At 49.0% G+C, this 21,799-nt stretch overlaps 10 protein-coding genes across 10 annotated transcripts; 3 read left to right on the top strand and 7 right to left on the bottom strand.

Annotated features, from left to right (window-relative positions):
* Nucleotides 1-847: 847 nt before the first annotated feature.
* Nucleotides 848-2,214, top strand: N7509_000667 (TauD/TfdA family dioxygenase; the record flags this gene model as incomplete). The annotated part of the gene is made up of 4 exons (XM_056625304.1): nucleotides 848-1,144; nucleotides 1,202-1,467; nucleotides 1,532-1,792; nucleotides 1,851-2,214. The coding sequence occupies 4 exons, from the start codon at nucleotides 848-850 to the stop codon at nucleotides 2,212-2,214; spliced, it is 1,188 nt and encodes a 395-aa protein (XP_056493886.1).
* A 264-nt stretch (nucleotides 2,215-2,478) lies between these two features.
* On the bottom strand, nucleotides 2,479-3,770 carry N7509_000668 (uncharacterized protein; the record flags this gene model as incomplete). The annotated part of the gene is made up of 2 exons (XM_056625305.1): nucleotides 2,479-3,684; nucleotides 3,738-3,770. The coding sequence occupies 2 exons, from the start codon at nucleotides 3,768-3,770 to the stop codon at nucleotides 2,479-2,481; spliced, it is 1,239 nt and encodes a 412-aa protein (XP_056493887.1).
* An 895-nt stretch (nucleotides 3,771-4,665) lies between these two features.
* On the top strand, nucleotides 4,666-4,893 carry N7509_000669 (uncharacterized protein; the record flags this gene model as incomplete). The annotated part of the gene is made up of 1 exon (XM_056625306.1): nucleotides 4,666-4,893. One exon carries the CDS (start codon nucleotides 4,666-4,668, stop codon nucleotides 4,891-4,893), a length of 228 nt encoding a protein of 75 aa, XP_056493888.1.
* Nucleotides 4,894-5,724: 831 nt separating this feature from the next.
* N7509_000670 (1-aminocyclopropane-1-carboxylate deaminase/D-cysteine desulfhydrase) lies at nucleotides 5,725-6,849 on the bottom strand (the record flags this gene model as incomplete). Its single annotated transcript, XM_056625307.1, has 1 exon — nucleotides 5,725-6,849. The coding sequence occupies one exon, from the start codon at nucleotides 6,847-6,849 to the stop codon at nucleotides 5,725-5,727; it is 1,125 nt and encodes a 374-aa protein (XP_056493889.1).
* Nucleotides 6,850-7,507: 658 nt separating this feature from the next.
* N7509_000671 (anaphase promoting complex subunit 2) lies at nucleotides 7,508-10,375 on the bottom strand (the record flags this gene model as incomplete). Its single annotated transcript, XM_056625308.1, has 3 exons — nucleotides 7,508-8,271; nucleotides 8,336-9,806; nucleotides 9,860-10,375. 3 exons carry the CDS (start codon nucleotides 10,373-10,375, stop codon nucleotides 7,508-7,510), a joined length of 2,751 nt encoding a protein of 916 aa, XP_056493890.1.
* Nucleotides 10,376-10,910: 535 nt separating this feature from the next.
* On the bottom strand, nucleotides 10,911-11,429 carry N7509_000672 (V-type ATPase assembly factor PKR1; the record flags this gene model as incomplete). Its single annotated transcript, XM_056625309.1, has 1 exon — nucleotides 10,911-11,429. One exon carries the CDS (start codon nucleotides 11,427-11,429, stop codon nucleotides 10,911-10,913), a length of 519 nt encoding a protein of 172 aa, XP_056493891.1.
* A 1,145-nt stretch (nucleotides 11,430-12,574) lies between these two features.
* N7509_000673 (sugar porter family MFS transporter) lies at nucleotides 12,575-14,484 on the top strand (the record flags this gene model as incomplete). The annotated part of the gene is made up of 5 exons (XM_056625310.1): nucleotides 12,575-12,741; nucleotides 12,829-13,128; nucleotides 13,180-13,702; nucleotides 13,764-14,186; nucleotides 14,254-14,484. The coding sequence occupies 5 exons, from the start codon at nucleotides 12,575-12,577 to the stop codon at nucleotides 14,482-14,484; spliced, it is 1,644 nt and encodes a 547-aa protein (XP_056493892.1).
* A 134-nt stretch (nucleotides 14,485-14,618) lies between these two features.
* N7509_000674 (uncharacterized protein) lies at nucleotides 14,619-17,107 on the bottom strand (the record flags this gene model as incomplete). Its single annotated transcript, XM_056625311.1, has 3 exons — nucleotides 14,619-15,993; nucleotides 16,149-16,753; nucleotides 16,808-17,107. The coding sequence occupies 3 exons, from the start codon at nucleotides 17,105-17,107 to the stop codon at nucleotides 14,619-14,621; spliced, it is 2,280 nt and encodes a 759-aa protein (XP_056493893.1).
* Nucleotides 17,108-17,935: 828 nt separating this feature from the next.
* On the bottom strand, nucleotides 17,936-18,784 carry N7509_000675 (uncharacterized protein; the record flags this gene model as incomplete). The annotated part of the gene is made up of 1 exon (XM_056625312.1): nucleotides 17,936-18,784. The coding sequence occupies one exon, from the start codon at nucleotides 18,782-18,784 to the stop codon at nucleotides 17,936-17,938; it is 849 nt and encodes a 282-aa protein (XP_056493894.1).
* A 40-nt stretch (nucleotides 18,785-18,824) lies between these two features.
* N7509_000676 (uncharacterized protein) lies at nucleotides 18,825-20,264 on the bottom strand (the record flags this gene model as incomplete). Its single annotated transcript, XM_056625313.1, has 1 exon — nucleotides 18,825-20,264. One exon carries the CDS (start codon nucleotides 20,262-20,264, stop codon nucleotides 18,825-18,827), a length of 1,440 nt encoding a protein of 479 aa, XP_056493895.1.
* Nucleotides 20,265-21,799: the final 1,535 nt, after the last annotated feature.

Here is a 21,799-nt window from a genome sequence, read left to right on the forward strand (position 1 = left end):
TTCATGTACCTAGGTATCATGGGTTCTCGTGGGATACCAGTGGGCTGCTCAGGCGCTAGTATATAGTACCTAGGTATTGCCCTTGCAGTTGGTGGGGTGGTGAAGTATGAACCCATGTTCGAGCAACCCCGGCCTACTACCTATGCAAGATCAGCCAACTCTATTGTTAATCTTCAAATATAGAGCATAGTATCGGCCGAGTAGACCTGGCTGAGTCAAGATAGCTCGAGGATTCGATTTTCAGATGTCTGCTCTAATGGAAAGCTCGTGCCGATGACCCGGAAGCTTCCACGGTTACATTTGGAGTATGCGGAACAGCACTCCGTACTTTGCTTTAGTATTAACTGGCAACTCCTATTCTTACCAGAATTCTTCTAGATTTTAATAATCTCTTCAATGCTTTAAGACTAGTCCATTGAGCTTCTTGAGTAATTCTCTTTGACATATATGCCCGTCTACTATGTACTGTAAACTGTTGTAGTTCGCGATCGGCCGCGGTTATCACAACATCGACCCCCGCAAATTGCGCCATCTCCCAAATTCTTCCAATCAGCCAACACCGCCACAACCCCAAACCTCCATTTCTTTACAAATGTTCCGCAGTACCTCATGATTCTGCCCAGAAATGCCCCATCCTATAAGATTGTTCCCGCCGGATTCGCACGCCATACTGCCCACTCGATTCCTCAGCAACAATAACGACATCGTCGTGGATCTCGGCCGGGAGCAAAAAGACCAGTATAAATAGTTACTGGTGACCTATCTGTACAATTTAATACCTTGTCGTGCATTTTAAGCTCTTCAATACTTATTTCTTCCCCGCTCTTCAGCAACAACGATATTCATCATGGCTCCTGCGCTTACCGACGCTCTGCCAACGGCACCTCACAACCTGGCTGCCCCGCTGGACATTTTCCCCGATGGTCTGCGTACGACTGGTCAACATGCCCCTCTCTACGAGCACATCCGGCCATTCGATCGCTTTCCTCGCGAGATCTCTGGTCCTACCGTCTGGAAGCCCGAGGATTATCGTGAGAACCCAGAGAAGTGGACTCACAGGTTCACTCCCGAGCAGGTTGCCGAGCTCAGCACCGCAGCTGATGCTTTCCTTACCTCAAAGATTCCTTTGACCGGTATCTCAAAGGTAGGCATAACCAAGGACTGGTGGAGATCGCCATGCTGAATGCTAACCGTTGTACAGAGCAACTTCCGTCTTCCAAATCTGGCAGATTACCTCGAGACTCTGCGCCTGGATATCGTCAATGGCAAGGGCTTCATTCTCTTCAAGGGATTCCCTGTCGAGGAATGGGGAAACCACAAATCAGCTGTCGCATACATGGGTCTTGGTACCTACCTTGGCTACTTCGTCAGCCAGAACAGCCGCGGCCATGTCCTAGGCCATGTCAAGGACCTGGGCGAGGATTCTACCCAGATCGACAAAGTCCGCATTTACCGTACAAACGCTCGGTAGGTCTAACTCGGTCCACATTCAAATACCCCTTGTCATTGGACAATAACTGACATACCCCAGCCAATTCTTCCACGCCGATGATTCAGATATCGTTGGTCTGCTCTGCATCGCCAGAGCCCTCGAGGGCGGCGAGTCTGATATCGTCTCTTCCCACCACGTCTACAACACTCTCGCCGTCGAGCGCCCTGATGTCCTGAAGACCCTCACTGAGCCTATCTGGTACTTCGACCGTAAGGGTGAGACCAGCAAGGGCGAGGACGAGTACATCCGAACTAGCGTGGTCTACCTAGAGCGCGGCGAGAACGGTCGTGTCTACACTAAGTATGTTCCTCCCGCCAACTGTTTTCACCAGTTATCCAAATCAACTAACACCTTTTAGATGGGACCCCTACTACGTCCGCTCTTTGACCCGCTTCTCCGATGCGGGCATTATTCCCCCTCTCTCCGCAGAGCAGCAGGAAGCTCTGACCGTGCTCGAGGCAACCTGCAACCGCCTCTCCCTCCACATGATCCTCGAGGTCGGCGACATCCAGTTCCTGGCCAACTCCCACATCCTTCACGCGCGTACCTCTTACACCGACCACGCGCCCCCTACTCCTCGTCGCCACCTGATGCGCCTGTGGCTGGCGACGCCTGAGCATGAGGGTGGCTGGAAGTTGCCATTCTGGGATAGTAATGAGAAGAAGCGTGGTGGAATCCAGGTTGATGACCAGCCACCTGTCGCACCTCTGGATGCGGAGTAAAAAGGGCCTCGAGACGAGTGAGATCTAGGCTGATGATTAATGACGACTCTGTGTAGATATTAAGTTTCTTATTGAATGATACCTCTATTTTATTTCTATCACATCCAACCCAAAAGATCCACCTACAGGATAACTACCACAAGTGGGGACTCCAGAGTAGAAAATACCGAATATTCAATAGCGATATATTACCATCTACAAGAAAGAAGAAACATAAGAGAGAGAAAAAGAGAAACTAGCAAATTTTCGTGTACTCTTTACCCCCTAGCGAATTCTTTCCAAATACCCACCAAAAGCCGCCAAAGCACTCCGAAAAACATCCGAGGACCCGGTAATATGAATTCTCACAAATCCCCTCAACTCCTCACCTGACCCATCAACCCCAAAGCACCTACTCCCCGGCGCAAGTAAAACACCCGTCTCCTCCTTAAGCCCATGACAAAACTCCACATCATCAACAGGGCCACCATCAAGCACAATCCGTAAAAATGCCGTGGCACCGGCAAAGGGTCTAACCATACTAACAACGGACGAAAATCCATCAACAAACCCATCCAAAATCTCCAAGTTAACCCGCGCCATATTCAAATGCTTTGCCAGGATCTGCGGCCGGCACCGCGGACTCAACGCCTCACTCGCAACGATTTCGTCAAGGGTGCTTATAGCGTTGATCGTGTATAGTCTCGTATTAAGCGCAGCGCGCATAAAAGTCTCGCTTCGCGTTGCGATCCATCCAACCCGTACACCGGCCAGGCCCCACGCTTTACTCAGGGAGCCCGTGATGATGGCGTTGTCGAAGGAGTCTATTTCGGCGAAGGAGGGTGGAAGTGGGGTGGTTTTGGGACCATGGTAGAGGGGTCTGAAGATCTCGTCTACAACGACGAATATTCCGTGGGAATGGGCTAAGGAGAGAATTTCTCGTTGGAGATTTGGCGAGAGCATGGTTCCAGTTGGGTTGTTTGGGTTGTTGAGGACGATTATCTTTGTGTTTGGCTTTATGAGGGTTTTTAGGACGTTGATGTCGAGAAGATCTGCAGCGACATCAGCAGCGGCCGCTGCTTCTTGGTCTTTTTGTTGATGGGTTGAATCGAGATTTAGTTTCCAGAGTGAGACTTGCGTGCCGGTTATTGCTTGAGGCATGTCTAAGAGCTGCGTGTATGATGGGTACATTGAAATGACGTGGTCTCCTGCTCTAAGGAGAGTCTGGAAGATGAGAGAATTTGCGCCGGTCGCGCCATTTGTTGTGAGAATGTTGGCGGCTGATATTTTGTCGTTGAATAAAGTTGCGATTGTGCTGCGAAGTGCTTCGCTTCCGGTTCCTGAGCCCAGGGCTAGAGGGATATTGTCTAGGGAGAGGTTTTCCGTTGACTGGGGTTTATCCGTTGACAGCTCTATTAGGTCCTTGATTGAAAGGGCCGGTGTTGCGCTTCCGGATAGGATTGTTTTTGCGTCCTCATTCTTTTGAAGCCACTATTTCCTGGTGAGTTTGGATATGTCTGAATGGCACTAGGCTGTGTGCTTACCGTTGGCAGCTCAAAAGAGGCGATGCTATGCATTTTGCTGAACTCGATATTATGATGATCCCTTCGGAATGGAAACACAAGACGCTTTGTAGGACGAAAAAATTGCAGATTGGCATATAACTCTCAAAGTGGAGTGCAATTAGTCATGGCGGTTCAGGGAAGTGACTCATGGCACATCTTGACATACCGAGTGGAATTTTATTTACCTCGGTCACTTAGCTACCTTCTCTGGGACAAAATGCGCTTAATCGGCAAAATATCAAAATTCAGAACCCACCCGGGTACTGGCACGTAGGCAAGTGCAAAGGCGGTCCCGGAAGAGGGATGGTAATATACCACTTTCCCTTACCGCTTCAGGTGGTCACAGTCAGCTTCAAGTTGCCAGGCGATTTCAAGTTTCCAACCTAAAAGGGTCGAAATCTGGAATCATTCTTGCAGTATATGAAAGGGATCTTCCTCCAGACCTCTTCAAAAGAAATAAAATTTAACTGAAAGCCATCAATTTACACACAAAAGATCTCCTTGTCATATCTTAGGTGGCTTTGCGACACTTCCGGCGGCCGATGGGTGGGGCCTATGCCCCCAGTCATATCCGGCTTGCGAATACCGTTTTCCTGTGGCTTCAGCCAACCCAATAGGAACTTGAATGGAACCATCCATCCTCACGGGTGAAATTGTCCACAGGTTCATTATTCGAAACTGGATTTAAAATCAAAGTCTACTCCGCAGTAACCTTGGAAAGATGTAGTCTATAAATGCATATTTCACCAGGAATACGGCAACTTTCAGTCTACCTTTTCCAAATTTGCCAGTGAACTTTTAACAAATTACCTTTACAATCAAATGCTGGTGTCTCCATCTTTTACAGCCTAATGAATGCACAAAAATTTCATTCACTGACTGTTTTATTCTAGAGCTCCCGATAAAGATGCCCGACGAACGTATCCAGATCCTCACTGTCAGCTTGAGCTACTATCTGACCGGCCATCGACTCGAAGACGTGATTAAAAAAGGATTGGGCCAAATCCTCTGGCCAAGTCACACGCTTCAACACTGTGCTTTTGATTCCGACGGAGAGAACGTACCGGCCGCCATGGGTGAATTAAAGGAGAAACTGCTGCATCGGCATTGGGATGGCGTCCTGGTCGGTTGGTGAATTTGCGGAAAGCCACAGCATACAACTATTTTCGAAGAGGTGATTGAGCTATGCAGAAGCCTTCCACAGGAAACGAAGCTCCTCTTTTGTACAGGGCCGGATAACCTGACGGAAACTACTTTGAGGAACTTTCCTTGAATCCATATTTTCCAAGAAGCTGTGACTGAATCGACATGTGATTTGAGCTCGGTGGTGCTGGACAATGTTTATGCTTCTAGTCCACACAATCAAATGTTTCCTACTTCCTCGACAATCAAAACCTGCATCCTGGGCTAGATGGAAAGACGACAGGATAGGTTTCTCACTTATAGGGCAAAAATAACATCAAATAGCCAAAAAATTGACCGACGCAGGGGTCGAACCTGCAATCTCTTGATTCGTAGTCAAGCGCCTTGCCATTGGGCCAGCCGGCCTGGTAGATGTTGAGATCGTGAAAAATGTGCGCTCCAAGCGGAGACAATCTTGGTGGGTCCGAGTGGTGGCGTGGCGGGACTTCATGAGGAATGCGACCAATAGGATCGGCCATCGGGGAATTTGCGTATGCTAGGAGAACAATTGTGGGCAAACTTACGATATCCCTCTTTAGATCTGCTTTATTTGCATGTTTGAGGTCATTGGTAGGATATTTAATGGGGCCAATTGTCTAAGACCTATAAGATTACCCGTTCTACCTTAAATCTGAGAAAGATAACATTGAAAAACCTGCCTATGTTTTGCCAGTGCACATATGGAATCGGTTTTAGGTTATCGTTATGTGCAGCGTCCGTAGCTTCCATATGGGAATGTTAAATAAAATAGCTGGAAGATGGCATTCAAAGACTTATCCAATATTCATGCCGTAGTCGGAGTGGTGGCATAGGCAGAGTATACAGTTTGACCACCCGTATGGAGCACAAGAATATTCAGAGACCCTGCCCCGGCGTGTCCCCATTTTCTAGCATCTGCCTCCAACTCCCCGCTTCTGAGGAATGAGATCATTCCACCTGCCGCCTTTCCCGAGTAAACAGGGTCCATGAGAACGCCATTTTGTATGGCAATTTCCCTCAAGCTTCTCTCAGTATCAGTGTCGAGAATACCATATCCGGTCCCATGAGACCGGTGGTCAAGCCGAACATCGCTCAAGTTCAAATCAGATTGTGGATCGAGCCCGATATGTCCACCGGTAGTACGTGCAATTTCCAAGACCGTTTTCTCCTGTTCTTCCTTCGGAGATACCGTGAGGCCAACGATCTGTCGCGGAGGGAGCCGCTTTCCCCCCGTTGAACTCTTCTCGAGCAGTCGAAATCCTGCTATAAGTCCGGCCAGAGTGCTCCCACTTCCACAGGGTAGAAAAATATAGTCAAACCTGCCGGTTCCCTCCAATCGAAGCTCTTCTTCTTGCGTGGCAATTTCGAAAGCACAACGAGCATATCCCAATCCACCTAAGGGATGCATACTAGCTCCCATTGGGATCCAGTAGGGCACCTTTCCCGTAGACCGGAGCTCAGCCAAGACACTATCTTTGTCATAAGATCCCGAAAAGACACGGATATCAGCACCAAGCAATTGGCAGATTTGGATGTTGCCAGTGGAGCGGAATATTTCTGGGTTCTCTGAAGCGTCAAGTCCACCAGCCTGCTCGTCCAACAGCAGCACACACTCAAGTCCCAACTTTGCGCTGACTGCCGCAACTTGGACGGCATGATTGCTCTGTAGCCCACCTTCTGTTACGATGGTAGTCACTCCTGGGGTGCTGAGGATGTCTGGAATAATGTATTCCAGCTTTCGGTATTTGTTGCCACAGCAGACCATGGGCGCTGCTTGATCATCGCGTTTCATCCATACTCGCAACTCGGGGTGGTTTGGGACCCGCGTAGCTGCCTTTAGATTTGTGCCGAATTCATGAATAGGAGAGGGCCTGGGGTATCGGATCTGATAGATAGGGATGGATGCGAACGGCTCAGGTAATTGAACCATGTTGAACAGTTGAATAGTAGTATTGTGTCATTCACTCTGAACAAATCGTTGCAAAGAATGAAAAATTGGGAATCAAATTTACGGATCGATGTTAATACTCAGCTTCTCGAGGCTTTCATTTATCTTGAAAACTAAGAAATTGGAGAAGCCCGTTTGCGGGCTTTGAAATCAACATTTAGCAATACCGAGGTCATCAACCAGTTATTCATTTAACCTCACCGCGAATCCCAACGAGTCTAGCCTCCGAGGGAAACTTTCAATTAAGCTCTTCGAGGCGCATGCTGATGATATCACCCCGCTTACGACCGGTTGGTATCGGCGACGTGCAATTAATCAGCAAGCGGGATGAAAAGTGGAGGCTGTAGATCGATTCGGGGAGACCAGGATAAAGCCCGAATATGGTACTCCAACGGCCTGTGCTGGATTCAAGCATGATGTTACAACTGGGGCTGCGATTTCATGTTTAGATTATACCTCCACTATATTCACCTAAAGCTCATCTAATAAACTAGTGGGATCTTACAAGTATGACGGCAATTAAGTTGCATAAAGGAGTAAATCATCATTTCAAAGGGTATAAAGATAGACCAGCCAACGCCATGGCTAAAAGCAAGGAAAGGAACAATGCAATCCAACCCAACCCAATGCACAGAGCTCATTAATGAACAAGCTTATAGCTGCCCCCACTAACAATCTCCAACTTGCCCTTGGAAACCATCCCAGCTAGGAACTCCCGCAATTCCTCATTACTAAACGGGAAACCACCAGGCACGACAATCTTCAGCATCATGACGATTTTCTGCAGATTCATCGCACCCTGGTTCGTCAGCATGCCAAGAATGAATTGCCAGTAAAGATTCATCTTTTCCATAGCTGCCGCTTCAGCGGTTTCCTTTGCTGCAGCTGCCGCGGCGGCTTCGGCAGCTGCAGCTGCGTCGCCTGCGTCCGCGGTGATACCACCGGCACCGCCGTCGTTGTTGGCAGAGCCTTCTGCGACTTCTGCTTCTGTGGGAAGAAATTCTAGAACGCGGAATGTATCGCGGGATGTTTCGACGAGAATACGCTTGCTGACCCAGAACAAGCAGGCGCTGCGAACGAGAGCGCTGGCCATCTTCAGGTCAGTGGAGAGATCGAGGATTGATTTGGAAATCGGTTCCTGTTCATTTTCGGTCGTTGAGTTGAAGGCGTGGATGACGGTTGCTTGCCAGGTTGTTACTTCGTTTGAGAATGAGCGGTCGCCGAGCTCTAGTTCCACAGTGACTTGGCCTAGGCCGTTGCGCCAGGTCAGTTTGCGCGACTGCTTGAGAGCCTCGAAGCCCTCTGAGTAACGCTCTTGGAGCGAGGAGATCTCTTCTGGAACGATGAATTCTTGGTCTTGTATCTCGGGCCAGAAGAAACGAGATAGGATTTTAGCGTGAAGGTCTGGAGGACAGGGGCGTGATGTTGGGCGTTTTGGATGCGCGCGTGAGGGGGGGTTTGGAAAGACCCTGGTCGTGGCGGATGGAGTGGTCGACCCGTCGAGAGTCAGATATATCCCGAAGCATGACTTGGCAGGCCTGTAGAGCTGAATCACCGAAGCGAACCTTGAGTAATTCGAGAACAGAGATCTCTTGGTCGTAGTCTTCGCGCTTCTGGAGAAGCCTGTCGCCGAGAAGGGTCTGTAGTTCCTTGACAAATGTCTCCTTAGAGTCGAAGAGACTGATCAGACTATCGATGACATCTGAGCTCTTCGATTTCCGATAGTCTGGTGCTGCATCGACGGGATCTGGCATCCAGTTCATGTCATCCCAGTCCAGTTCGCTAGTATTCGTTTGCAGAGAAAGTTGGTGCGCCTTTGACAACTCTGTTGACAGCTCAACCAAGGTGTCATGACTGGAAGGTAGATCCGAAGTATCATCAGTCGGGGGCTCAGCCAAGAGACCACTGACAATTACCTTCACGGTGTCTTCACGGTCACGAAGGTATCGTCGAATGGGCCGAGCAATGCGGTCGAGAAGAACACCCTTCGGGTCTAGGAGGTGAAAGGCGCGGATGATGGATATGTACAACTGCAATATCTCCACCGTTGAGGCACCGGGGTGCAAGAGCCGCTGGTTTAGAATCGCAATAAATGACTGGGTGACGTATGTGCGGGCGGCAGGATGGGTGGTGAAATGTTTCAAATCCTCCACGGCTCCAGTGCTGGTAGGCCATTCAACAATAACATCGAAAAGCTCACTGGCCCGGAGCGCACCCAGACGAGAGACGGCAATTTCTTGCCATTTTTCCACATCTGTAAAGCTGACATCAAGTGTACCAGCTGGTTGATTGCTCGGCTGCGTGTGAATAATATTGAGGACTTGAACGGCAAGACGGGCAAAAACATTCTCTACCCAATGTCTCAGATGCTGCGGTACTGATGTCGGGGCCTCCCATTGAGAGGTATAGGCCGCGCGTATAAACTCAGTCATCATGATGTTCATCACATTGGCAAATACCTTCTGGGCCTTATCGCCGCCAAGTCCCACGAGCTGCAAGCCGTTGAGGAAAGCTAGAAGACGATCCCGGGCCATGGTGACCTCGTTGTTTTCGTGTTCTGTCATCATATGGGCGCGAGTCTCTGCATTGGCGTGCTTCCAGTCACAGTAGGATACCGAGTACTCTCCATCGACCTCCATTTCATCCTGTTCTTCGTCATCCGAATCCGGGTCTTCAAGCAAAGTGTCGATACCGAGAATGATGAGTGCATCTTGCGCAAATTCCTGGGTTAACAACGGTGAGATCTGTAGCCATGGCAAAGAATACGAGACAACAGTATGGAAGCCCCGCTGAAGTTGGGTGAATATGCGGCTCTGTTCGGAGGCAGGAATCAATGGCAAGAGGTAGTGTCGAATAGGGGCCAAGTATAACCGAAAGGCCAGCTGAAGGCAATCGACGATCGTTCGTAACAAGCCCGACTTATCAGAGCTGTGGAGGACCTGTAAACCCATTAACACCTCAATTGCTTCAATAATTTCCCAAAGTTCCATACCTCGTATAGTCCACCTCGCAAATTTGTCAAGAAGTGTCGCCGAATCTCATCACTATACCAGCTGAACAAACCTCGCGAGCTGGCTCCGCCTTGTAGAGTGTTCGTTTGTTGTGTCGCGGCCGCTAGGTAGGACAGAGAGTCGGCTGTCTCTTTCGATGGTGGGGTGAGTCGGTTCCATGCCCTGAGCATCTCGCTTCCATCGGTATCCCTAGCTTCGTAAATTGGAGCAAATCCATGATCTGGAATAGACAGAAAGGCGGTTGCGGCAGACCATGCCTGATCCCATGTTTCGTGGTCGGAAAGTGGATCAGTTGTTTCATGCGCGGACACAAAGGACCCTGTCTGCGAATCTACTTTCAAAGTGGCGAACGAGGCAGTCGATTGGAAGGAAGCGAGGGCAGCTTGGTCGTGATCGAAGCTCGAGGCGAGCGGCGGGCGAGCTTCAAGAGACGCGGGGGAGAAAACCGAGCCGAACACGCGTCGGCGGCCCGCATTGAGAGGGACGGTGGATAACATTGTGATCACGGAGAGGGCATATTAGCGGAATATCAAGCCGATCTAGCTGGAAAAGGGAGGGCTAAATTGGGAGAAGGGAAGAATGAAAGTTGGTTGGAGGTTGGAATTTGTTGCTGTTGCTGTTTGTTGCTTGCTTGCCGCGTGTCACGTGGGGCACCTCCCCGCAAGACGATTTGGCGGTCTTTTTGTATACAAAAGAGCATAATTGGAATAGAAAACTTGATAATAATAATGAATAATAGTAATAGATTGCTCCAAGGGTATACAAATAGACAAAATGTGCTCTATGGAATCGCATAATCACCTCCCACCCAGAGCGTGGCGTGGCGTGTCCACGCTGAGATGAACAGCTAACATGGTAGGGGAATAACAAAGGACAAAGCGATGTTGACAGCCAAAGCGAGGGAGAGAAAGAGAGGTCCAGGAGGCTGCCGCGTCTCACTTTACACCGCAAGGACCAAGGACTAGCAGCGACAGATGGTACGACCTCAAAACGTAGCGCAGCCTCACCTGCTTTATTTAACTTCACTTCACCTCACGCCTTGTCATCCACCTTCTCCCACTCGCTGTCGGTGCTCCCATACCCAGAACTATCTCCACCAGAGCTGACACGCTTTCGAGGATCCTGCTCAGCAGGCTGGAGTCTGGCCGAGGAGGCACTGCCTGTCGCCGTGGCGGATCGCCCCGTCTTGCCCCGAGCGATGGACTCGGTTTCTGTTTCACTGTCGGCGTCCGCGCCTGCACCCGGACTGGGGCTACTGGCCTTGTCCCCGGATTCCTTCTTCCTGTCGGCGGTGTCTGCCTCGGCCTTCTCCTTCTCGGCGTTCTGGGCGTCCTGGGCTATGCGCACCTCATGGGCGAACCAGTTGATGGAGTACCACAGGCCGGCACTGATCAGGGAGAGTGCGACGAAGTGGAGGCTGTAGGTAGCGAGGAGGAGGCCAAAAAAGACGAGTTGGAGGGCAGCAAAGGTCACATTTGTCGCGATCAGGAGGGTAGGGGTGGGGCCTGGCGTGAAGATGCTGGACCACAGCTCTTCCATGAAGGAAGCCATGGTTGTTGTGGTGGTGATTAGGGGGGGGGGTTGGGCAGGGAGGGTGAGAAGTGACGTCGTTCGGAAACTGAAATCCGCAGGCGGGTTCGGAGAATGGACTCCGAGACGAGAGTTGCGGGATGCAGAGCAGAGAGAGTCAAGTCAAACAGAGCAAAGCAGAGCGAGAGAGGAAAATCGGCGGCTCCACTCGGCGGGGTCGGGCAGGAAGAAGCCCCGAGATGGTCCGTTTACCCCGTGGGGGAAGTCATCAGATCGGATTTAGACCACATTGTAGTGTGATATAGTGCAATAAGTGATACTCAGGTGGTAGAGTATCTTCTAGAGTGTTCTCTAGAGTATAAACTATATTAGCAACCTCTCTTAGCTCGGCTTGGGCTGCCGGATATTCGAATAGCCTTACCACTGCTAGTATTGTCGGAGTCAGCCCGAGTGGAGAAAGTTTGTTTGATGAGTGGTTAGTGGTTGGAGATTAGTCTGGGGAAACCAGACACAGGCAGACGTAAGAAAGTGTCAGTGAAAGTGGAAATTAGACGTAACTAGGAAAAGGTTGAAGTTGAAATTGGAGTAGAGAGGGAGGGATCGGTATATAAAGACAGTAACAGCTAGCTGTTCCCTTTCCTCTGCCTACAATACGCACTATTCCTGCCTGTGCGACCTTGCTGAGAAGCATTTCTCGCCGAGTATTACTCGCACCTTGTCATCCTCCTTGAAATGGCGAAAATCCCCTCCTTTCTTGTCCATTTCCGGGGATCCCCACATCCCCAATATCACCAATGAAACTTGCAGGATTACTCCAACTTCCCCCACGCCCAACCTTAGCTGCCGATCTCCCTACCAATTCCCTTCTTTGTGTTTCGTGCCCGGATTGCCGTCACCTCGCCGAGCTATCGCTGGAACGAAACTGGGTCCCCCCGCAGCCGTGACCTGCGGAGTCAGTCCGGAGTCGGGCTTTGGCTCCAATGCCCTGCCTTCGGAAGGATTAGCCCGGTTAACGGTCTTTGAATGTATAAATATCCTCCACGATCTCTCATCGACTCTCAGATAGGAAAATCCTCTTCCTAATCCGTCACTTCTTCGGCGACTCTTGCCTTCTATACTTCTCTTCTGCCAAGTCTGATCCTGGTATCTTCTCTCTGCCACCGCAAATGGCCGACCAAACGGATCTCACGAAGGAGCTCACGCCTGAAGGCTTCACTCACCATGCCGAGGACATAACGGCAGACCGCGAGCCCTATGGGCCTCCTGGCCTGCGTGGCTTGGTGCAGAATCCCTTCGTGTTGCTGTGTGCGGCTTGCTCCACGCTTGGTGGACTGTAAGTGTTGACCTGACCCAAGGCCCAATGGCAATCGGAATCATAATTGATGAACTTCAAGTTCAATTACTGACAATGTAATACCAGTCTATTCGGATATGATCAAGGTGTTGTGTCTATCATTCTGGTCATGGACCAGTTCCTAGAGACCTTTCCTCGCATCGACAGCTCAAGCGGTGCATTTTGGAAGGGTCTCTTGACGGCCATGATCGAACTGGGTGCATTGCTGGGTGCTTTGAATCAGGGCTGGATCGCCGACAAAATCTCTCGTCGCTACTCAATTATCGTCGCTGTAATCATCTTCACAATTGGCTCGGTCCTACAGACTGCTGCTATGAGACTATCCCATGTTGACTGTGGCGCGGCTGATTGGTGGCGTGGGTATCGGTATGCTGTCGATGGTTGCGCCTCTCTATATCTCCGAAATCAGTAAGTTAGGCCGAAGCCCTGCGTGAAACCGACTTGTTCTAACTCATCTCGTTTCAAGGTCCCCCCCGAATGCCGTGGTACCCTCTTGGTCATGGAAGAATGGTGCATCGTTCTCGGCATCGTCATTGCCTATTGGATCACCTATGGAACTCGTTATATGATCGGGGAATGGTCATGGCGACTACCCTTCCTCTTGCAGATGATTCCTGGATTCGTTCTTGTTGCTGGCGTGATCTTCCTGCCATTCTCACCTCGTTGGCTCGCATCCAAAGGCCGCAACGAAGAGGCCTTGAATAGCCTCGCTAAGCTTCGCAACTTGCCAGCCACGGACCGTCGTATCCGCCAGGAATATCTGGACATTATGTCCGAAGTCAAGTTCCACCAGCGCATGAATGCGGAAAAGCACCCGAATCTGCAGAGCGGTTCTAGCAAGGATTCATTCCTACTGGAGCTGGCTTCTTGGGCCGACTGCTTCAAGAAGGGATGCTGGCGCCGGACTCATGTCGGTGTCATGCTGTCATTTTTCCAACAGGTATCCACTCTCAGTCTATCCTACTTGCAATCAATCAGTACTAACACGCCTGTGCCTTCAGTTCGTCGGTATCAATGCTCTAATTTACTACGCACCCACCCTCTTCGGCACATTCGGCTTCGATACCAATATGCAGCTCATCATGTCCGGAGTCCTCAACGTATTGCAATTGGTCGGTGTCACCACTAGTATCTGGACTATGGATACACTGGGCCGACGCAAATTGCTGATGTACGGTGCCGTCATGATGGCAATCTCGCATATTATCATCGCTGCAATGGTCGGTATCTACAGCGACGACTGGCCCAACCACAAGACCCAAGGATGGGTCAGCGCTGCCTTCCTATTAATCTATATGATTTCCTTCGGTGCATCATGGGGTCCCGTTCCTTGGGCATTGCCTTCTGAGATTTTTCCTTCTTCCCTGCGCGCCAAGGGCGTTGCCCTCTCTACCTGTTCGAACTGGTTTAACAACTTTATCATCGTAAGCATGACCCCTTTTCCATTTTTCTCGACTTGCATTTTCAAGGATCCTCTAACATCAAATCCAGGGACTTATCACTCCACCTCTCGTCCAAGACACCGGCTACGGCGCGTACGTGTTCTTTGCGGTTTTCTGCATCCTCGCGGGTATCTGGACATACTTTTTTGTACCGGAGACTATGGGTCGCACACTCGAGCAGATGGATCATGTTTTCAAAGATAACTCGAATGAGGCCGAGCGCGCGATTCGTCGGGCCATTGAGTCGGAGATCATCGGCGCTGAGCGCGATGTCGTATGATTTACTTTTCTAGCATAGCGATGGTGTCGGTTTGGAGTATATAACTAGTTGGCATTATGAATTATGAATGTCCTTCGATGCAATTTCTTTATCCGAAATGTACTACCTGCAAAATATAATTTAAAGAGCGGTATTCATGCTGCAAGACACTGCAAAACATCGTCCAGAGTTGCCGACTCCAGGTCGGGAATGTAGTCAGACATGTCAACATCCACTGCAAGTGTTCCAATCAAGGGGTATATCAGTCCCGGTTCTTCTTTATCTTCGAATTTTACAGGCAAAGAGGCTGTATCAATTTTTCCATCAAAGCCGAAGCTTCTAGAGCCAACAAACTGCGAATTCGGCACATTGTGCTTGCTGCGGTATTGTTGGTGTGACTGGTCGGTGGGTACTTCGAGACGAGGCGACTCGGAGGGATAGTTCGTTCTAGTAGGACTCGCAAGGTCCGTATAGTCCAAATCCATGCGACGGATGCAGTTATTGCAGAGGTTAAACGCTCTTCGGGCCGATGCGTCTGTCTGGCCCAGGTGAGATAACCACAGTAACGCCTTTCTGGTAGCTGCTATAATAGTGTCGGGATTGATAGTTGTGGCAGAGGTTTGAAATTGGTCGACTCTTGTGTCACTGGTTGGACTTGAACCCTGCGATTTCGTGGAATCTAGATAGGAGAGATTGATGAGGAATATGGTGGTGCTTTGGACAAGAAAATGAAGAATATTCCACCAGGTGACACATCGGAACCAGCTCGTGCTCGGCTCTTCTGGAAAGATAGAAAGTATTGCCAGAGCTGATTGCAAGCAAGTCATTTCGATATCTTTTCTCGTGCGGGAAAGGTGTCCCTTAAAGCTTTTCCCACCCTTCTGTCGAGTGACACACGGTCTGTTGAGAACAATCCGTGCACTGTGATAGTGTAATGCCAAAGAAGCCCCATAAGCCTGTTGAGGAGAGAGGACTGGGACGCTATTCAATTTATCAAATTTGAGGCAATCTGGTAAGCCAGAGAGCCAGTCAAGCATGATTTCATTGTAGAAGTCGATTCGACTCTGAATCTCACTCCAGCCTAACTTGAGTGCTTCTCTATTATACACACTTGCGGACGCAGCATGCGAGATAGAAGTTATGTCGACAAGACAGAAAAAATACAGCTCGTGAGTGGCTTCCATTGTTTTTGTGAGGTTCCGCTGAGCTTTCAAGTGCTTGTGTTCTTGATCCATTGTCCAATTCATCGGTGGACTTTCGGGAGCTGGGTCTACCCGGCCCTTTTGTGAGCCGTTGGTGAAAGGGCACATGTCTCTTGAGGCAAGTGGCGGAGGTACTGAGCAGTAGATACTACTCAATCCGGAGGCGCGCCCTGTCATATCAGAAAGAAGATTTTCCAAGATGAAGATTGACCAGAAGAGTCTATGCCGGGCCTCGAGCGCTTGTACGTTCAAGTCATGGTGAGTTGCTCGCAGGTGAAGACCCAATGAGATACTGGAGCGAGTGGCTATGCCGATCATTTTCCATGCCCTGCGTGAAATTAGAGGATCATTCGGAGTGATTTGGAGCTTGAAGGGGAGGTGGTAGTGAAACTTGCCTATTGACATGTGACGAGATCATGAGGTAGAAAGCCGCGAGAGTTTCAATTTGGACCTGTTGTAGATCTTCATGATCCTCTACAATACTTTCGGAAATGTTCAACATTTGCGCCCGCGAAAAAAAATAGGTGACCCATATTTTGAGTGTCTTGGCCAGAATGTTGGCATAGCTTCGTGCTGATGGCAAAAACCAAGTTGAGCACGGCCAGCCATTTTCTTCCCGGATGACCTGAGCGTCCTGAAGTGAAGGAATCAAACTGGTCTTTGAAAAGATCTGATCGGATAACTGGCAGAGATGGCTGGACACTGTCCATGTATATTTCTAGGAGTCGCTCTGCGGATAATTTCTCCGGTAGAGAATAGACGTTGTCAACCTCTTCTGCTGGGTAAGCAGCTGGTTCGATATGATAGTTCATCGATGCGGTGGGAGCAATTCGCGAAGGTGGCCAGCTGTGACTGGTTTCTGAATTCTGCTCATTGTTGGACAAGCCAGCAGATTTCATTTCTAAGCTGCGCATCCAGGACACCTCCGAGCTTCCCCCGAGGTACCCTATTGCTCTGCTGTCTTGACTCCGATTAAGATCTTCGTCAAGGACATCAACGGCGTCTAGGGAGCCAACAGAGGATGGCGAGGACGGAACCGAAGAGAAGCTCAAACTCTTGCGAGCTTGTTGACTCAAGGATGAAAGTTTCTTTAGTATGAAGAGTCAGTATGGATCTCACTTATACAGCCAATGGGAACATACTAGCACTTCCTTTATCTTCTTTGAGACAGGAAGATCAACTTCGTTCAAGATTTCACGAAGCACCTTTTCGAAACCGTCGGCTCTGTCTCTCGCCAATCCCAACTCGGTTTGTTCGCGTTTTCTCTTCGGCTCTGAATAATTGCATGTTGTCTGCTGCTTAACACAAAAAGAGCATGTTGGTTTGACTCCGTCGCATTTTGCTTTTCGTGACCGACACTCGTCACAAGCTCTTCCGGTACGACCTGGTTTCTGCCTTATGTGAGTGTTTAACAAACGGGGGATGGCAACACGATCGGACATCTTGGTCTTGCGTGGCGAAAAAGGAAAGCGATGACGATTTTTGTTTGAGGAGGTAAATTTTCGCAAGCTATCGATGTTTTCGGCCTAATGGTTGCCGTGATTTCGGGTTAGTTGACAAGCGACTAATCCCTGCCACTTGAGTTTCACGGATCGGTATTTTCGCTCACGTTTTTATCGCTTTAGTCAAGTAATTGCATACCTGGTCTCACATTCCATGTTGAAGCTATGTCATGATTCGCCACGCGGCGACCACGAGAACATTATATCAGGTACAGCTGAGTCAACACCACCTCAACCAGTTCCCCACAAAAGCTAATTGCCAGTGACGTCATATCAGATTTTCAGCAGGGAAGCGTGGCTATCAGTAGAAAAGCGAAAACAAAGTGATTTTCAGGTAATTAGTATCAAACAATCAAACAATCAAACAAAATAAATTACCATGGGCCGTGACTCAAATTTCCGAGAATGGGCTGGCATATGAGGTTGCTGAGATACAAAGGAAGGAAGAAACTTGAACCAGGGAATTCTGTCGGAATATCCACCAATCCGAAGAAACCAAAGTGCAATAATTCAGGTGGCTATCATCTAATTGAAATCGACACTTCGTTTGCCATATTTATTTGTCAAACTTTAGTCGTATGAATAGGAAGGAGATTTCATGCGTTTTTCTGAACGTGTTTAAGTTCCAGCTACCATTCTGCTCACCGTGCGACAGTTGTCAATGCATCGTTTATCTCTGGCCAATGCTCCGGATGCCTGAGGCTCTGAAGAAAATAATATATTGATGAAGAACTAATTCCACAGGCGCAAGCTATTTACATTGACCGATTAATATTGACCGGTGATCTTCCGCTTCTCTGCTATTGTCAAAGGCTCGTTGTCACCTTCATAGCATTCATATCTTCGGCCCGCGCGTAGGGGCTTGCCTTCCCCTAAACCAACTCGACCAATGGGTATAATTGCATCATCTGCAACATTACCAATATCCCGAACCACACCAGAAATTTCGTCAAGCAACTTGACTTCATGATTCGCACGCGTAACTAGGACCGTGGAATTGTCCTGGCCAAAAGCGGCCCCAAGGCGGAACATGGCAAAAGAGTCCAGTCGTAAAGTCCAACGGGGGTAGATACTTCCATACAATGAAAGAGCAAACAAAATGAGGATATAGAGGCCCAGGAAGAAGGAAGCGACAGCCACGCCTGCCAAGCTAGAATCCGGAACCATCATTTCGGAGCCAAGATCTTGGTAGATAGTGTAGTAGGATTGTAGGAGTTCAAATTGACGCTCGCTTGCAAGGAATGCAGCAGCATTTAAAGTGTTGGTCAAGATCTCTTTGTCGGAAAACATATCCTTAAGCCACTTAGCCATGATGTCATAGGATGCAGAAATATAGCTAGAGCGTGTGCCAGTGGAGCCAGTAAGGTATAGCGTGACGCATGAATCTGATGCGACATAAGAGTCTGAGTATGCAGTGGAAAGCATATTTGTAAGAGGGGCAATCTCAATACAGACTGAGCCACCGCTACTAGTTCGAATGGCATCCCCTGAAAGCTCAGCATTAAACATAGCTGATGTTAAGGTGATGTATTCAGCGAAGAATGTGCTGAGAAAGGACCCCGGGCCGAAGATAGCAAGTGCCGTACTCAACAGGGGGCCCTTGTTTGAAGTAAACATAGGAGCCCATGGAAGAGTTTTTCTGTAGGTGGTCGTTGAATTATTCGTATGAATTCTCCTGACGTCGAATTCGCTTGTAATAGTAGTAGGATTCGGTCTGGCGGACACAGCCATAGCCACCGTCCTCACAACCTACTGTTGGGTCATTGTCAAGCAAGGGGCCTGCAGTTTGGTTGTTCATGTAGCTCGGAAGCTCAAAGTAACCGGCAGTCGTGGTGAGTCTAATTTCAAGAAGGTCACTCATCGGGGATTGTGTATCTTGAACTGATATATTAAGATAGAGTACCTCAGAGAATTCTTGGCGATCTCTGGTTTCTGTCCAGGGCGATGTCATATTTGACGCGAGCATGCAAGCAGAGATAGTCCAACTATTGGTGAAACTGTATCTGGCTCCAGGCTCGTAATCGTGGACAGACGAGTAGTTGGCGAAGAGATTCGCCGTGTCGGATTCGCAGTCTTTCGGGTACTCATTTTCCTGGATGCTACGTACGGTGGTACTTGAATTTATTCGCGGGGCATACTGACGGAGTATCCCACTGCTGAAGCCGTTGGGCAACGGGGAAAAGAACGGATCGTTCATGGCAGAGAGATTGAAGAGTGTAGAAAATTTCTGACTGCCTCCATCATCCCAAAGCTGTGGCTTCCACGTGTGCTTATCTGCCCCAGCGAGAGCATTGCGGGTTTGAATAACGTCGGTCCCTGGGTGTTGATCGGATTTAGCTCTCATATATGCCAAATCACTTATCCGACCCAATGCATTTGGATAAGTAGGAACATGAAGTGACTTCGTGTTGACCACAATGGATTGAATCGGATAGATGACAAGAGCGACGAAGTGAGCAAAGATAGCTAGGGCCAAAAAAGCACTCCCATGTTGCTTCCAGCTTCCAGCAATGAGATTACGAACCAATGAGCCATCCATCCAACGTCGGTCGGCCAAATTCATGACTTGTCGCATAGTCATGCTCGAACTGTCTTTTTGTTTTTGAACAAAAATTACTGCTGCATAGGCGCAGACAGCTGAGGTCCATGGCAAGATTAACACGCTGGCTATGGACTGTATAATTCTCGCCGACCGATATAGCTTCCCATCCATCGCGTAGTTTGGCATCTTCCTGGGGTAGCGACCATATTCGTCAGTGTGGGGCTCCCAGCTATGGGTGCCCACCGGACGAAAGGACAGAATAGCCAGAATGACCCATGAGTAGATGACCATTGCGGAAAAATAAGTTGTCATCAACAGAACGAATGTAGAGCGATGAAGTGTTGTGCTATGACCACGTCCAAGTGACTGATTCCCTGGCGGGGCTCGCGTATAGACAGGCAGTTCATCGTGCAGCGGGTGAGTTGAATCGAAATCTGGGGGCATTTGATGAGCGGAATGCTCTCGCGTTTCGTCCTGAGTGTGTGGCCCATGCTGGAGTTCCGTCGTTCGGCTCGAAACCGGCCGCAAGGCGATTTGGCTGCCTTGTTCTTCCATTCGCGACGCAATAGCTTCTGGTATCTATCCACTCGCGCGTGTTACAAGAGAGAAAAAAAAAGTGCATGTGAATGCGAGGGCGGCCTCTTAAGGGGTCCTCTTTCGCGACTGCTAAGGCCAAGAGGCTTGGCAATTGGGCACTCGCATACTCCGTAGAATGGTTGGGGCTGAGCCGAAGTTCCGTTGCCAGCGGGGCTGAAAGGAGCCTCACAGGTAGATTGCCCGACAGGAACATGACCAGTCATGGCAGGCCCCAAGAACTACTAACGGCGCGCCCGCTTTTTAAGCGAGAGGTCTGTGCCGATGAATGCTGTTCATAATCTATCAAATGTTAGGAATTTGGTTGAGGAGACCTTGCTAGGCGACATGAATAATAATGTCATGAGATGACTTGATACGGTCTTGGGAACTCGGAAAAAGAATCTTATCAGTGGGAAGTTTCGTGAGTCCGAGGTGGGACAGGGCGGCCATTGGGAGCGAACTAACTGACTAGTGCGGAGTATGCAGACTGCCAAGGACTAAGAATTAAGGGACCATCGGACCTGTCAAGGAATCCCAGAGGTGCCAAGGACTGCCAAGAAGTACGAAGGAACTCTGCGGGGAGGCATGGGGACCAATTGATGATCATGATGGGTCACCCTGCCAACCCTAGCTCCGATTCAATGACTGCATGGCCCGGGATCTCTTAATGATAGGATTTAAAGAGGTCGAGCACAAGAATAGCGTGAGAGGCTGAGGTAAGGTTTTTGGGCCAAGTAAATGTATCGTTCGAATTTAGTTTGTGAAGGATAATACTTTAATACATTAAATTTGCTGGATCAATCCATGGGGATGCCAGTGGCTCTCTGGTCAGTACAATAATTGTTTCGGGATCACCATATACTATTCCATGCGAACAGGGACGTAAGTTATACCGGGTGTTATAACTAGACGAAGCAATGGGCAAGGGAGCTTGAATAGAACATGTCCGACTACCAGTACGTACCTTCGGAATGATCATGGTTGCTTCTCATAGCCCAAGCATCGACATATTCGGAGTATTTGTTTTCATTAAGCAGAATTAGATATAACTACCGGTTACTAATAGGATAGCGCGCAGCCCACGGGGTCGTGGGGCCACGAAGACACCCTGCCAAGCTGAACTTGCAGGGATTTTAGTAATAACTACTAGTAATGACTAGTAAAAGAGCATAAAATATACTAAAATCATGTAGACCTTGTGAGATAATCAAGTATTTTAAGTAAATTATATTCTGTATGATCATCTGGGTCGGCTGAATGGTAATATTCTAGACTATAAGCACTGGTTGGAGACTTATGACGACTACGAAACCCTTTTGGAATAATATTATTTCTTTTTCACCTAGTCAATATATGGATGTATACTCGTACTGTGCCTTTTTAGCAATGGTCAAATGTTTGCTGGTAATTATAACTGGAGCCGCTGCAGGTGATAGAGGGGTTGAGAATACTCTTGCTTCCACTCTCTCAGGTATAGCTGAAACACATTGCCTGGTTACTGTCTCAGGCCTTCA

Source organism: Penicillium cosmopolitanum (assembly GCF_028827165.1).
Source record: "Penicillium cosmopolitanum strain IBT 29677 chromosome Unknown utg000003l:1.0-3747932.0:1.0-3751027.0, whole genome shotgun sequence".
In the NCBI taxonomy this organism is placed as follows: domain Eukaryota; kingdom Fungi; phylum Ascomycota; class Eurotiomycetes; order Eurotiales; family Aspergillaceae; genus Penicillium; species Penicillium cosmopolitanum.